At 44.2% G+C, this 16,644-nt stretch overlaps 1 protein-coding gene and 1 pseudogene across 1 annotated transcript; both read right to left on the bottom strand.

The window, feature by feature from the left end:
• Positions 1 to 10,550: 10,550 nt before the first annotated feature.
• On the bottom strand, positions 10,551 to 12,645 carry LOC124696828 (pentatricopeptide repeat-containing protein At5g12100, mitochondrial-like). The gene is made up of 2 exons (XM_047229489.1): positions 12,624 to 12,645; positions 10,551 to 12,580 (listed from the first exon to the last, which is right to left on the bottom strand). The coding sequence occupies exons 1-2, from the start codon at positions 12,643 to 12,645 to the stop codon at positions 10,551 to 10,553; spliced, it is 2,052 nt and encodes a 683-aa protein (XP_047085445.1).
• A 56-nt stretch (positions 12,646 to 12,701) lies between these two features.
• On the bottom strand, positions 12,702 to 15,047 carry LOC124696827 (annotated as a pseudogene).
• Positions 15,048 to 16,644: the final 1,597 nt, after the last annotated feature.

Here is a 16,644-nt window from a genome sequence, read left to right as displayed (position 1 = left end):
AAGATAAAAGCATGTTGGGTGAACAAATTACAGTCGGGCAATTGACAAATAGAGAAAGGCATAACAATGCATATACATGATATGATAAATATAGTGAGATTTAATTGGGCATTACGACAAAGTACATAGACCGCCATCCAACTCGCATCTATGCCTAAAAAGTCCACCTTCAGGTTATCATCCGAACCCCTCCAGTATTAAGTTGCAAAGCAACGGACAATTGCATTAAGTATGGTGCGTAATGTAATCAACAACTACATCCTTAGACATAGCATCAATGTTTTATCCCTAGTGGCAACAGCACATCCACAACCTTAGAACTTTCTCGTCACCGTCCCGCATTCAATGGAGGCATGAACCCACTATCGAGCATAAATACTCCCTCTTGGAGTTAAGAGTAAAAACTTGGCCAGAGCCTCTACTAATAACGGAGAGCATGCAAGATCATAAACAACACATGAACAATAGATTGATAATCACCATAATCATAGTACTCTCTATCCATCGGATCCCGACAAACACAACATATAGTATTACAGATAGATGATCTTGATCATGTTAGGCAGCTCACAAGATCCAACAATGAAGCACAACAAGGAGAAGACGACCATCTAGCTACTGCTATGGACCCATGGTCCAGGGGTGGACTACTCACTCATCACTCCGGAGGCGACCATGGCGGTGTAGAGTCCTCCGGGAGATGAATCCCCTCTCCGGCAGGGTGCCGGAGGCGATCTCCAGAATCCCCCGAGATGGGACTCGCGGCGGCGGCGTCTCTGTAAGGTTTTCCGTATCGTGGCTCTCGGTACTGGGGGTTTCGCGACGGAAGCTTTAAGTAGGCGGAGGGTCAACGCGGGGGGCCACACGAGGGGCCCAGGAGGTAGGTCGGCGCGGCCAGGGCTTGGGCCGCGCCGGCCACCCCCCTGGCTGCCTCGTGGCCCCACTTCGTTATCTCTTCGGTCTTCTGGAAGCTTCGTGCAAAAATAGGACCCTGGGCGAAAGTTTCGTCCAATTCCGAGAATATTTCTTTACTAGGATTTCGAAACCAAAAACAGCAGAAAACAACGAATCGGCTCTTCGGCATCTTGTTAATAGGTTAGTTCCGTAAAATGCATAAATATGACATATAATGTGCATAAAACATGTAGGTATCATCAATAAAGTAGCATGGAACATAAGAAATTATCGATACGTTGGAGACGTATCAGCATCCCCAAGCTTAGTTCTGCTCGTCCCGAGCAGGTAAAACGATAACAAAGATAATTTCTGAAGTGACATGCCATCATAATCTTGATCATACTATTTGTAAACATATGTAATGAATGCAGCGATCAAAACAAAGGTAATGACATGAGTAAACAAGTGAATCATATGACAAAGACTTTTCATGAATAGTACTTCAAGACAACCATCAATAAGTCTTGCATAAGAGTTAACTCATAAAGCAATAAATCAAAGTAAAGGTGTTGAAGCAACACAAAGGAAGATTAAGTTTCAGCGGTTGCTTTCAACTTATAACATGTATATCTCATGGATATTGTCAACATAAAGTAATATAACAAGTGCAATATGCAAGTATGTAGGAATCAATGCACAGTTCACACAAGTGTTTGCTTCTTAAGGTGGAAGGAGATAGGTAAACCGACTCAACAATAAAAGTAAAAGAATGGTCCTTCAATGAGGAAAGCATCGATTGCTGTATTTGTGCTAGAGCTTTTATTTTGAAAACATGAAACAATTTTGTCAACGGTAGTAATAAAGCATATGAGTTATGAAAATTATATCTTACAAGTTGCAAGCCTCACGCATAGTATACTAATAGTGCCCGCACCTCGTCCTACTTAACTTGGACTACCGGATCTTCGCATGCCATGTTTCAACCAAGTGTCACAAAGGGGTACCTCCATGCCGCTTGTACAAAGGTCTAAGGAGAATGCTCGCATTTCGGATTTCTCGCTTTTGATTATTCTCAACTTAGAAATCCATACCGGGACAACATGGACAACAGATAATGGACTCCTCTTAAATGCATAAGCATGTAGCAATGTTATTATTCTCATATGAGATTGAGGATATATGTCCAAAACTGAAACTTCCACCATGATTCGTGGCTTTAGTTAGCGGCCCAATGTTCTTCTCTAACAATTTTGCATGCTCCAACCACTAAAATGATAGACCTTCAGACAAGACGGACATGCATAGCAACTCACATGATATTCAACAATAGTTGATGGCGTTCCCCGTAAGCATGGTTATCGCACAACAAGCAACTTAATAAAATATAAAGTGCATAAGTACATATTCAATACTACGATAGTTTTTAAGGCTATTTTGTCCCATGAGCTATATATTGCAAAGGTGAATGATGGAATTTTAAAGGTAGCACTCAAGCAATTTACTTTGGAATGGCGGAGAAATACCATGTAGTAGGTAGGTATGATGGACACAAATGGCATAGTAGTTGGCTCAAGGATTTTGGATGCATGAGAAGTATTCCCTCTCGATACAAGGTTTAGGCTAGCAAGGTTATTTGAAGCAAACTCAAGGATGAACAAGTGCAGCAAAACTCACATAAAAGACATATTGTAAACATTATAAGACTCTACACTCGTCTTCCTTGTTGTTCAAAACTCAATACTAGATATTATCTAGACTCTAGAGAAACCAAATATGCAAACCAAATTTTAGCAAGCTCTATGTATTTCTTCATTAATGGGTGCAAAGCATATGATGCAAGAGCTTAAACATGAGCACAACAATTGCCAAGTATCACATTATCCAAGACATTTTAGAATTACTACATGTAGCATTTTCCAATTCCAACCATATAACAATTTAACGAAGAAGAAACTTCGCCATGAACATTATGAGTAAAGCCTAAGGACACATGTGTCCATATGCAACAGCGGAGCGTGTCTCTCTCCCACAAAGTGAATGCTAGGATCCATTTTATTCAAACAAAAACAAAAACAAAAACAAAACGACGCTCCAAGTAAAGAACACAAGATGTGATTGAATAAAAATATAGTTTCAGGGGAGGAACCTGATGATGTTGTCGATGAAGAAGGGGATGCCTTGGGCATCCCCAAGCTTAGACGCTTGAGTCTTCTTAAAATATGCAGGGGTGAACCACGGGGTCATCCCCAAGCTTAGAGCTTTCACTCCTCTTGATCATAGTATATCATACTCCTCTCTTGACCCTTGAAAACTTCCTTCACACCAAACTTCAAGCAAACTCATTAGAGGGTTAGTGCACAATTAATAATTCACACATTCAGAGGTGACACAATCATTATTTTCACTTCTGGACATTGCATAATGCTACTGGACATTAATGGATTAAAGAAATAAATCCAACATAGCAAAAGAGGCAATGCGAAATAAAAGGCAGAATCTGTCAAAAACAGAACAGTCCGTAAAGACGAATTTAGAAATGGCACCAGACTTACTCAAATGGAAAAACTCAAAACTAATGAAAGTTGCGTACATATCTGAGGATCACGCTCGTAAATTGGCAGATTTTTTCGAATTTTCCACAGAGAATTGTGCCCAGATTCGTGACAGACAGCAATGCTGTTTCTGCGCAGCGATCCCAAATATAACATCAACTTTGACATAGAAACTTTACTTGGCACAAAAACATGATAAGGAGAGGTTGCTACAGTAGTAAACAACTTCCAAGACTCAACAAAACAAAAAATTGCTGTAGGTAAAAACATGGGTTGTCTCCCATAAGCGCTTTTCTTTAACGCCTTTCAGCTAGGCGCAGAAAGTGCAAATCAAGTAACATCGAGAGTAGAAGCATCAATATTATTATCAGGGGTATTGGGAGTTTTCTCAACCAAGCATAGTATATTTGATATATAAGTTTTAGCGTCTCCTTTTTCATTAGTCTTAGGCTTGCTACTCTCATCGAACAAATTTTCAGGAACAAGCCAAGCATAGTTATTTTCTAGTGCATCATTCATAGCTAGGAGTTTACATGGTATTGGTGCTTTGATTTCCCCACCATCATTAATGTTATTAGTGTACCTTATTCTATCCATGTCCATTTTTTCAAGGAGACCAATAAAATTGGTATGAGAACCTAGCATGTTAAATTTAGCAAAAACCTTTCTAGCCTCTCTTGCTAGACCACCAAATTCTCTAAGAAGGGTTTCTAAAACAAAATCTTTCTTTTCCCCTTCTTCCATATCACCAGGTGTAAGAAACATGTGTTGGATTATAGGATTGAGATTAACAAATTTAGTTTCCAACATGCGAACTAAAGCAAGCAGCAGCAATTTCATAGGTAGGTGCAAGTTCTACCAAGTGTCTATCTTCAAAATCTTCAAGTGATACTAACATGATTGAAAAATTCTTCTATATTATTTCTCCCAACTATGGACCCACGTCCTACCGGTATGTCTTTTGTGGTAAAATTAAAAGGAAACATGATGCAATAAGCAAAAAGTAAACTAGGCAAACAAAGTAAAGACAAGTAACTAATTTTTTTTTGTGTGTTTTTGATATAGAGAGCAAGACAGTAAATAAAGTAAAACTAGCAACTAATTTTTTTGTGTTTTGATTTAGTGCAGCAAACAAAGTAGTAAATAAAATAAAGCAAGACAAAAACAAAGTAAAGAGATTGAGAAGTGGAGACTCCCCTTGCAGCGTGTCTTGATCTCCCCGGCAACGGCGCCTAGAAAAGAGCTTGATGGCGTGTAACTCACATGTTCGTTGGGAACCCCAAGAGGAAGGTATGATGCGCACGGTAGCAAGTTTTCCCTCAGAAAGAAACCAAGGTTTAATCGAACCAGTAGGAGCCAAGAAGCACGTTGAAGGTTGATGGTCGCGAAATGTGATGCGGCGCAACACCAGGGATTCCGGCGCCAACGCGGAACCCGCACAACACAACCCAAGTACTTTGTCCCAACGAAACAGTGAGGTTGTCAATCTCACCGGCTTGCTGTAACAAAGGATTAAACGTATCGAGTGGAAGATGTTTGCAAAGAAAACAATAAAACACAATTGCAGTAGATTGTATGCTATGTAAAGAATAGGACCGGGGTCCACAGCTCACTAGAGGTGTCTCTCCCATAAGATAAAAGCATGTTGGGTGAACAAATTACAGTCGGGCAATTGACAAATAGAGAAAGGCATAACAATGCATATACATGATATGATAAATATAGTGAGATTTAATTGGGCATTACGACAAAGTACATAGACCGCCATCCAACCGCATCTATGCCTAAAAAGTCCACCTTCAGGTTATCATCCGAACCCCTCCAGATATTAAGTTGCAAAGCAACGGACAATTGCATTAAGTATGGTGCGTAATGTAATCAACAACTACATCCTTAGACATAGCATCAATGTTTTATCCCTAGTGGCAACAGCACATCCACAACCTTAGAACTTTCTCGTCACTCGTCCCGCATTCAATGGAGGCATGAACCCACTATCGAGCATAAATACTCCCTCTTGGAGTTAAGAGTAAAAACTTGGCCGGAGCCTCTACTAATAACGGAGAGCATGCAAGATCATAAACAACACATGAACAATAGATTGATAATCACCATAATCATAGTACTCTCTATCCATCGGATCCCGACAAACACAACATATAGTATTACGGATAGATGATCTTGATCATGTTAGGCAGCTCACAAGATCCAACAATGAAGCACAACAAGGAGAAGACGACCATCTAGCTACTGCTATGGACCCATGGTCCAGGGGTGGACTACTCACTCATCACTCCGGAGGCGACCATGGCGGTGTAGAGTCCTCCGGGAGATGAATCCCCTCTCCGGCAGGGTGCCGGAGGCGATCTCCGGAATCCCCCGAGATGGGATTCGCGGCGGCGTCTCCGTAAGGTTTTCCGTATCGTGGCTCTCGGTATCGGGGGTTTCGCGACGGAAGCTTTAAGTAGGCGGAGGGTCAACGCGGGGGCCACACGAGGGGCCCAGGAGGTAGGTCGGCGCGGCCAGGGCTTGGGCCGCGCCGGCCACCCCCTGGCTGCCTCGTGGCCCCACTTCGTTATCTCTTCGGTCTTCTGGAAGCTTCGTGCAAAAATAGGACCCTGGGCGAAAGTTTCGTCCAATTCCGAGAATATTTCTTTACTAGGATTTCTGAAACCAAAAACAGCGAGAAAACAAGCAATCGGCTCTTCGGCATCTTGTTAATAGGTTAGTTCCAGAAAATGCATAAATATGACATATAATGTGCATAAAACATGTAGGTATCATCAATAAAGTAGCATGGAACATAAGAAATTATCGATACGTTGGAGACGTATCAAGCATATATCTAGGTTAGCAATATAGTGGTTTATTTTTTCGATAAAGAACATTTCATCACTTGAAAGTATTAAGTATTGCACCCGGCCTCTGCATAACGACGATGCACACAGCCGCACTAACACTGTAAATTGAGTATATATAGAAAACAAGACTCGATACATAAGACATAGCTCAAAACATCGATTCCTAAGGAGCAGGTGGTCCAATCCGGAGACTATGCAGCCACCCATGTTGGATAATAAATTTCTTCGCCGTATTCTCCAACCGTGTAGACACCTCCATAAACAGCTCTTTTCTCCATAGGCTGCAGAGACGACCATGAACGGAGCAAAGATGTGCACTGGTAGATAACCTGCAAAAAAGTAAAATTTGTATCATTAAACACCTTGTCATTTCTATGATCCACCGCATTGAGCCAATTACCGAATATATTTGCTACGCTATGTGGCGGATATAAGGTACAACTTATTTGGATGATTGACCATATAGATCTATTGTCTCATCCTGTGGATAAAAAAAAACACTTCTTACTTCCCTGCTAATTGCGTTTAGCAAGGTTATCTTTGGTTAGAATGACCCCTTTACGAAGATGCCACACAAATACTTTCATCTTTAGCGGTATCTTCATCTTCCAGATCATTTTATTATTAACTATCGGCTCAATGGGTCGAATCAAAGCTCTATACATAGAATCCACATAAAATAGACCATTCTCATTTAGATTCCATCGAAATTCATCATGACTTGTGACAACTGGACAAAAGCCAAGCGCTGAAGCAGTGCATTCCAAAATGCAAGCCAGGGTCCAATGAGATCTCGTCTGAACGTCACACTAGGCTAAGAGGTACCCATCGCCATAGCTAAGGTATCTCCTTTATGACGCACAATATTGTATAAAGCTGGATACTGTTCCCAGATCGTGGTGTTTCCCAACCATTTATCCTCCCAGAACCTTATCTCCGATTCATCACTGATAGAGAAAGAAACATATGGAAAGAAGTATTTTTTTCGTCGCCATGAGACTGTTAAGGTTCATGCACTAGCCACTTAAACCAAAAGTCCGAACTGGTGGAAAGGGCTAGGCAATCTACTTATACACTTCAACACCCCCTCTCACGTGTGACGGAAAGACGAGAAGACAAGTTAACACACTACAACATATGTGACATTATATGAAGCTCATTCCATGACGTTTCAGTCAAAAAACGTCACAGTTTTTGAAATTTCGACTATTCACTGACGTTTTTTCATTGTATCGTCACGGTGAGCGTCATAGAATGTCACATTTGTTGTAGTGACACGTGTAGAGAGGCAAAGAGGCAGCGGCGGCGGCCGGGCGCGAGACGGCAGGGTGCCGGGGCGGGCGGCGGCTGCGGCTGCGAGGATTTTAGAATAAATTGTGAAAGTCAGGATTTGAAACTCGAGACCTGGGCCTCTGATACCATGTTAAGGTTCATGCACTAGCCAATTGAACCAAAAGTTCGAACTGATGAAAAGGGCTAGACAATCTACTTATACACTTCAACAGAGCCCAGTCCAAAAGTGCAAATCCCCAGGTTTTCAAATAACTTGGGATATCGCTTTTGAGCCAACATACTTTCTCCGCAGAGTAGTTTGCCAAACCCCATCTTCCGTAAGAAGCTTTGCTCTATTCTTGACCTCAAGGTCATGAACACCAAGCCCTCCTTGGTCTTTGGGGTGGCAAACCATACTCCATCTAGTGAGCTGATATTTTGATTCTCACTATCTCCTTGCCAAAATAATCTTGATCGAAAATAATCAAGACGATGGAAGACTCATTTGGGGATCTGGAAGATGGAGATCATACAATATATATAGTGGTTCATGAGCTAGCTAGATCTGCAAAGAGTTCTCCTCCCTCTGTTTGGTTGCATGAGCCTATTGTATCTCAAGTTTTCTCATATACGGTGTAAATCTGATTTGCAACCAATAAAGAGTGTTAAGTTGTCAAAAGAAAAGTTTGAGGAAGGGGTTGTACTAGAACAAGCTCTTGGTTTGGGAAAAAAAGTTTTGAGTTTTCGAGGTGTGACATAATACTAACAATATGTCCAAAATGTGGTTACTCCGACTTTTCAAGCTACACGGCCGGGATCCAATCATCCAAATTAAAATGAAGAGCAAGCGCACCTTAATAAATGTACCATACCAAAATGTAGTTTAACTATTCATAATATATGCAATGTGTCAACAATAATAACAAGCACATTAATTCTCTGATCAGGATGTGCAATATGCATGAAAATTTCATGAAATCAGAACTTCAGTACAACAAAAAAGAGGCAGTGCCAAGAAAATAGAAAAATTTCTACCACCCTGTACAGTATCACAAAGTAAAATTCAACTGTCTCTCTTTTAGGAATGCAACTCAGCTGTCTATTCTTGTTGCACTCGGTTTGATACTTTGATTTCACACCACAGTCGCAGTGATGATAATACATGCACTGAACACAATACCAACCAGTTAACAATCTGTTTAATCTTTGTACACTTCATCATATGAGAGGAAAATCAATTTCAATGGAAACATATATCATTCATCATCTGTCAGTACTATGATACTTCAGTCTGAATCAGTACAAAGTGAAGCATAATATAAGGTAAAATTCTCCAGAAACTAAAAGAAGGACATGGACAATATTAGTAGCTTATGCCTTCAGGAACTTTTAGCAACAATGTTACCGCCTTTCAAAATGAGCAGGGAAGATATTAAAGCATCACCACTAAATATAGCTTGCTACTTCAGCACATAAATAGAACAGCTACCAAAAACAGTCAAAATCATGGAAAAGATGCAATCATGACTTCCAATAATCAAACCTACATTTAATGCTTGATAGTTAAAAAGGAGAACTAAAATTTATCTAACCATAATACATTACCTTCATGCACACAATTATAAAATATATATTAATGCTTGCGAAGGATTACTAGTCGATGAATCGATCTGGGGTAGCAACTCATAGACTAATTGTCACTAGTCACGAGTTCAGCAATAGGTACTATCACTCTGTTCCATAATATAAGCTGTTTTAGCAAACTAGAATAATTTGTTAAAACGGCTTATATTGTGAAATGGAGGTAGTATAAAATACCATAGTATATAATTACTAATATTATAATACTAGTATGTAAATATGTAATACGCTAAAAGGGCGATGAAGGACAGTTGGGGAGGATCCTGGGAGAAGCAGCAGACGGGGGAGGAGCAGACCAGCAAGAGCAGGAGCCGCTGGCGGAAGAGCAGACTAGCACCAGCAGCCAGCAGGTGGAGGAGCCTTGGAGCAGCAGCAACCGGTGGAGGAAGTTCAGGAGCCAGAAGGATCAGGTGGCAGTGTCATGGGCATGCAGCAGCGCCAGCCGGCTGGCTCACGGCGGCGGTCAGGAGGTTGGCAGGAGTGAGGATTCATTTTGGGTTTTTATGGGGGGGGGGGGGGACTGGGCAGCTCGATCTAGGTTTTCCAGAACTGGGCAGGCAGTATTGAAAGAAATATGACAAGCGGGGTCATTTTTTAGTCGCTTGACTCAAAAAAAAACTGCTAGTCGTGATTAGTGAAATGAGTCGCTCGACTCATCCAATGAGTCGAGTCGTGACACCAATTCGACCTCGCACTTGTGACTCATCGACTAGTCGCACTCGAAATCCTTGAAGCTTGACTATTAAAAGGTAAATCTAGAAGTTATCTTAAGATCATACATTACCTTCATGCACAGAATTATAATACTAACTACACAACCAACTGCCATGACAAGTTGACAACCCTCTCATGTATGCAACCACTTCCCAATATGCCACACACCATCTCTACATGTTTGAGGTGACTATTAGAAAAGCCAAACAAAATTGAAACAGATAAAAACCATAAAGAAAAGCCATTTTTTGTAGGATATAACTTATAACTAGCCCTTTCACTTAATAGTAGCTCAGTTCAATTATGTATCTCATTTTCACAGACTTTCATGGCGCTGGGATAATTTAACCAATAGTAGTTTTGTTCCTGTAAGATAGAAGATGGTCTTTGGTAACTCTTTTCAAGGATGGTGGTTCACTAGGTGAGGAAATCAATCCTCTTCACCATTAGTTCATTATGAGCAATGAGAAATAGTGACAGCTTTTTGACTTGCTATATACAGCTCACAGCTAGTGTTGTATATGTTATCAATGGCTATTTACCACAAAGGTTCACTAGGTAAGCAAAAGAAACACTTCCGGTAATTGGGTTATTGTGAGAAACAATGTCAATTTCAAACTGGACTCACTACATCTGTATACAACTCACAGTTAGTCACGGATGCGTCATATTCAATTGCTATTCCTTTATTTGACATATCCTTCCTCAGAGCTTCTACCTTAGATTCATCACCACATTTCGCATATGCCTCAACCATGATATCATATATGCCACTGCAAGGAACAACATCCTTGTCCAACATTTCTTTATACAGATTTTCCATCTCATGTACTCTGTTCGCACCACCTAATGCACTAAAAAGCATACGATACGTTCTCGATGAGGGCATGATGCCACAATTGCACATTTCTTTCTGAAGCTCCAAGGCTCTGTCAGTGTTGCTCCTGTAGCAGTATGCTGCTATTAGAGTATTATAGCTGACAACATCAGGAGTTAACCCATGATTTCTTAAGCTGTAAATAAGTTCCTCTGCTTCAGATATCCGAGACTGCTTGCAAAGGCCTTTAATCAACAAATTGTAGGTAACTATACTTGGAGGTACCCCACTGGTCTTCATCTTCTCAACTAGAATAAAAGCCAGTTGAGTGGCATCAAACTCTACATATGCGTCTATGATAGCGTTGTACACCTGTGCAGTTGGTAAAACATCTTTATGGAACATATCATCCAAAATAGCTACTGCTTCTGGTATTTTTCCATTCTTGCAAAAAGCATTGACAATTGAACCATAGGAAACAACACTTGGCTTTATCCCCTTCTCCTGCATATCAGAAAGCATGATGAAACATTTCTCAAGCTGTCCGTCCCTTCCATATGCATCAATGAGCGAATTGAAAGTTTCCACAGTGGGACACACTCCATTCTTCTCCATATCCAGGACCAAATCATGCGCTTCGGTGATCCTTTCAGCCTTACCCAAACCATTTATTAGTGCATTATACGTGATGTGATCTGGCGTAATGAGGCGTGACTTCATTTGCTGAAAGATCGAAAAGGCCCCTTCAAGCTCTCCAGTCTGACAATACCCGCTGATCAGAGTGTTGTAGATAACCCTTGTCGGGGCTAGTCCTGCATTTACCAACGCCTGCAATACCTCTTCAGCCTTGGAAACCTTTCCATCCTTGCAAAGACCATTCAGCAAGATGCTACAAGTGTAAGCCCCAATCTTCACACCCTTCTTCACAGAGTCTTCAAACAAGGAAAGCATGGCCTGCGTGTCTCCAGCTCTGGAATGGCCATCGAACAGAATGCTATATGTGAAACCATCTGGCACCATCTTTCGTGACACCATTTCATCCAAGACAGTGGCCGTCTCGCCTACCCTGCCAGCACGGCACAGCCCTGACAAGAGCACATTGTAAGTGATCACGTTCGGCTTGAGGCCGTGAACTCGCAGCATCCGATCCCGCAGCCTGAACCCAGCGTCCAGGTCCCCTCTCTTGATGTGCCCATCGATCATCGCGTTGTAGGTGACATGATTCGGCAGAACGGACCTCTCGGCCATTTCATCGAACACCTTGGCGGCGTCAATAGCCCTCCACAGTCCAGATATGACCACGTTGTAGGAGAACGCGTTTGGAGCAGGGGTGCCTTCGCCTTCGCAACCCATCCGACGAAGCATCCCCGCAGCCTCGTCGAGGTCGCCCGCCACGACGCACGCCTGGACGGCCTTGTTCCATGTGAAGGTGTCCGGGCGCGCTCCGGAGGCGGCTAGGAGGTCGAAAGCGCGCCGGACGTCGGCGTGGCGGCCGAGGGAGAGGAGGAGGTTGCAGGAGGAGAGGGACGGCAGCGGGGCGCGGGCGTCGGCGAGGAGGGATAGCAGCCGGAGCGCGCCGTCGGGGAGGCGGAGGTGCGCGGACGCGACGACGAGCGCGGAGGCGGCGTCACAGAGGAATGAGCGGGCCTGCGGGTCGCCCTGGGAGGCGGCAGCGTTGGAGGCGAGGGCGTGGTAGAGGTCGGGGACGGAGGCGGAGGCGGAGGCGGCTGGTGGGTGGGAGGAGAGGAGGAGTACTGATTTGGCCAGGCCGACGGATGCGTGGAAGCGGCCGGCGGCAAGGCGCGCAGCGAGCTCACGGACGAAATCTGCACCGGCGGCGGGAGTGGTGGTGGGGGAGGCGGAGGAAACGGCGCAGAATTAAGCGAGGCATCTCTGAGTTGCCTTTCCACGACGCCCCATTCCATAGTTTTTGATGTTTCGAGGGGTTTAGGAGGGTTTTGAAGTGGCTGCATCTGCTCCTTTTCCATTGATTCCCATATATGTCCCACCATCACCGACATAGTGCTTTGCGCATGCAGCAACCTTCTTACTTCACGACAGGAGAGTGGCATCAAAGTTAGTTCATCTTGTAATGAAACACTACTTTCACTTTTACACATTAATTATTAGGGTGTAAGAGACACACGAAAATTCAGTTATTATAACTGTTTGATCCGGTAGGAGCATTACCTTCCACCAACATATGGTGTAACCTGACGGAGCATCGCCTTGCAATCCAGAGATAAGTGTGGTCATTGCCTGGACAACCTTTGGGTCTTCACTATAGCTTTCGTAGCAGCGTCCCCATCTTGGGTCTCTACAAACCTGAGAAATATCAAGTAAACTATATAAATGAGTTCAAAGGGATTAAGAAGACATGTTTGCACCAAGTCCAGACTAAAGCATGCAACAAGCAATCAGTGTTATCCATTACCGCAATACACGGAGCGAAAACGTAAGAAATTCCAGTTGCTCTAACTTCAAGAGCAGTACGTTGCTTCTCCTATACGCTTCACCAGCATAGGATCCCTGGAAGACCACAATACGCATAAATATAGACCAACATACGCATCGCAACATCACTGTATGCATCAAAGTTAGTGTTCTTTCCTCGGAAAAACTGACTCGATCTAATGTAATACTAGGATGAGATGACATTTGACTATCATATCACAAGTAAAAACAGTTTCTACCTTGTAGCTCCAAGCCCAATATTGTGGGGGAAGATAGTAGCTCTGTAGGCATTATTGTGACCATGGACAGCATCAATACCGTAGATCATCGGAATACCTAGGCGGGTAGAAAGAGCACCCTTTTGCATTTCGGCCAGCATTGAAGCCCAAGCCTCAGCAGACGCTTGAGGAGCAGGCACGCTGCCTCCGCCACTCAGCACGCTACCTGCATCATACCAATTGGTTACACATACAAACTCTGCAACAAGCCATTCACCATCTGCAGTTGTTGTAGCATAAGTAAAATATGAAGCACCTATGAAGTATTTGGACATAGCCTCTGTCGTGGCAACTTCCCTCTCAATTTGAGTCATCTGTCCTATCTTTTCTGCGAGAGTCATCCGACCAAGCAGATCCTTGATGCGAACAGCGAGAGATTGCTTTGGATCCTTGTACTTGAGATACTCTGCTCTCCCCAGCACCAGCAAGCAGAACGTGACGAGAACATATGTGATCTTGTGCAAACTCCCCATCTTGCCAGTATTCAGTCACCACAGCCTGTTATATAGACCTAAGTGAGGGACGCCAACCATGCATGTGATGAGTAAACACTCAAGTAAGCTTATACCAACAGTGGGAAATGAACCATGTGTTAATATGCGATGATCTGGTATGAAGAAACCATTCATTAGACTAGTCAAAGATTCCTGAAGATATCATCTCATACAGAAATAATAATAAACTAGATACAAGGGTACATATTTGTTATATTGTGATCCAAATTCCAAGAAGAGGCTAACTTCTGACGAGCGGAGCGAGGCCCGTCGCCGGTAGGCTTGGGCCGAGCGAAGCGAGTCTGAAGTTAGCCCATACCGAGGCCCAAGCAGTGCACTCGGGGGTGCGGGGGCGAAGCCCCCGCGGTACGGATCGTTGCCACCGTCTATATATTTTTCCCCTGTAAGCCGCCGCTAGGGTTTCATCGCATCATTGTACACCCACGGCGTTTGTAAACACCACCAAAATAGTGAAGTTTTGCTGGCTGGCGCCCGTGGTTTTTCCCTTGTGTGTTGCAAGGGTTTTCCACGTTAAAATCTCGTGTCCTCTGCAGTGTTTTACTTTTCGTCCTTCGTTTATTGTGCATCTCGATTATAACAATATTACTTAAAACCAGCTTGAGTGTTGTTCAAGAACGGGCTGGAACAACCCCTGCACCGGCAGTTAAAAAAAAAAGCAAGGCAGACTGTGTGCATTCTGGAGACTGTTCTCTTGTGCACGATATTAGTAGCTGATTTTGCACGGTTTAAGAAAAAGACACCCCTAAAACCAGGTAGGGTTTCCCCAGTTTCAGTGTTGCTGGATAGCATGCAGCATGATTATAAGCAAAACAGCAAGCAACTTGAACCACAAATCAGGAATCGCAGAACAAATGGGTGAGAACAGAAAATGCCGCATAAACAGAACACTCCACTGCATATGCTGATATGCATACCTTCCCAAATACGCTCCACTGCAAATGAGAGAGGGCGCAGCAGTCCGGCTGCTCGCGGGCGCAAATGCGAGAAATCAGGACCTTCGCACCTTCGCGCGACAAGAAAATGGTTTTATAGCCTAACAGCTCTGCAAAGAGCCAAAGAGCTTCTTCCCTTCTCAAGCTAGCCTTGCGAGAGCATTTTCCAGTGAGAGCATCTTCACCAACTCGGCCGTTTCTCATCTTCCACCTCATCTCTTCTCTCTCCTCTCTCTCCTCCCCCATCTCTCTCTCTCTCCTCTGACACGCCCGTGACATCTTCTTCCCCATCTCTTCTAGTGGACCCATCTGTCATCCTCTTATGCCTCATTTGCAGCTCTCCAGTAAGGTCTTGGTTTGCGCGCGCTGGTTGTTTTCTTCTGCACGAAACATCCCCGTCTACTCCGAATTTTTTGCACAAAGGACCACCCTACCCAATTAATTGACAAAAATGACCACATGTGAGTATAATTGACGGAAAAGACCACCTTCAGTGTGGCGGCAGTGCCCCCAGCCGACACGTAGCAACATGCCGCTCTTGCCTATGGCGGCAGGACTTGCCGTCGCGTGCCATGGCGGCACGTTGGCTTTCAACGATCGCCGTTAGTGGCCGATTGCCCTGGTGGGTCATGCCGCCACATCCATCGGCGGCAGGTCTCAAAACTGTACGCCGCGCGAGGAAATCCTGCCGAGCCAATCGGTCCATGCAGCAGCTCGTTTGACCAAACTAAGAATAAAGAGGTTTGCAGCACTGATTTATTTCCAGGCAAGGTGACACATCTGACCAGACAAACTATGCTTATTCTCAGACGAACTTTGCACTGTATTGTAATGTATATTTGCTACTCTTTTCTTAGAGCATCTCTAAAAAACGCGAACCCAAAAAGTTGAGTTTAGTCTTCTAAAAAACTAATTTAGAGCGGATTTAGAAGTGGCGCAGAACAGAACCCGTAAATCAAAACCGAAAACTTAAAATTGAAATTTCGTGGGCAAATTGTTCATCGCAATACAAGTTCGGCGATGAAATTCATAGTCATACATACATAATTACATACAAATCGCAAAATAAAGATCATATAATGTAGTTCCTCCGCCGCGTGACCCTAACGATGAACAAAATTCGGCAGCGAGGCAGAGGACGGCGAGGCGGACGCGGCCTACTCGGCGTCGAGGTCCACGGTCTCCTGCTTGACATAGCGGACGCGAGCCTCCCTCTGCGACACCTCGTACAAGCGCACCTACCGGACGGTGTCCTCCTCCTCACGGCGGAACCGCCCGCGCGCCTCCGCCTCCTTGCTTGTCGGCAGTGCCTCAGCCCCTGGAGGCATTGCCAGTGTTGGTGGTCGGGCCACCTTGCTCGGCGGCACTGCCGCCCTTTTGGCAGGCACTACCGCTTACTCACTCGTTGTCTGCGGCCTGATCGGTACCGGTGTCGTGGAAGACATCCACAACACAGGTGTTGACGAAAACTGATCGGCCTAGCGGTCGTCGTTATTGGAGATGGTCTGCGGACCTTCCAATTGTGCCTCGATGACGGCAAGCCTCGCCGCCTTGCCGCCCCTCCGAAAGAGGCGGTCGTCCTTCTTCGCGACCTTCTGCGTTGCCTTGCGCGTAGCGAAGTGCGCCTTCTCGCTCGGGAAAGCGGGCCACCCACTCGAGCCGTGCGCGCTCGTCCCGCTCAGCGATGAGAAGGCGACGCTCCAGTTCGCGC

Source organism: Lolium rigidum, chromosome 3 (assembly GCF_022539505.1).
Source record: "Lolium rigidum isolate FL_2022 chromosome 3, APGP_CSIRO_Lrig_0.1, whole genome shotgun sequence".
Lineage (NCBI taxonomy): Eukaryota > Viridiplantae > Streptophyta > Magnoliopsida > Poales > Poaceae > Lolium > Lolium rigidum.
The sequence above is the reverse complement of the archived record's forward strand: the minus strand, read 5'-3'. Positions and strand labels throughout refer to the sequence as shown.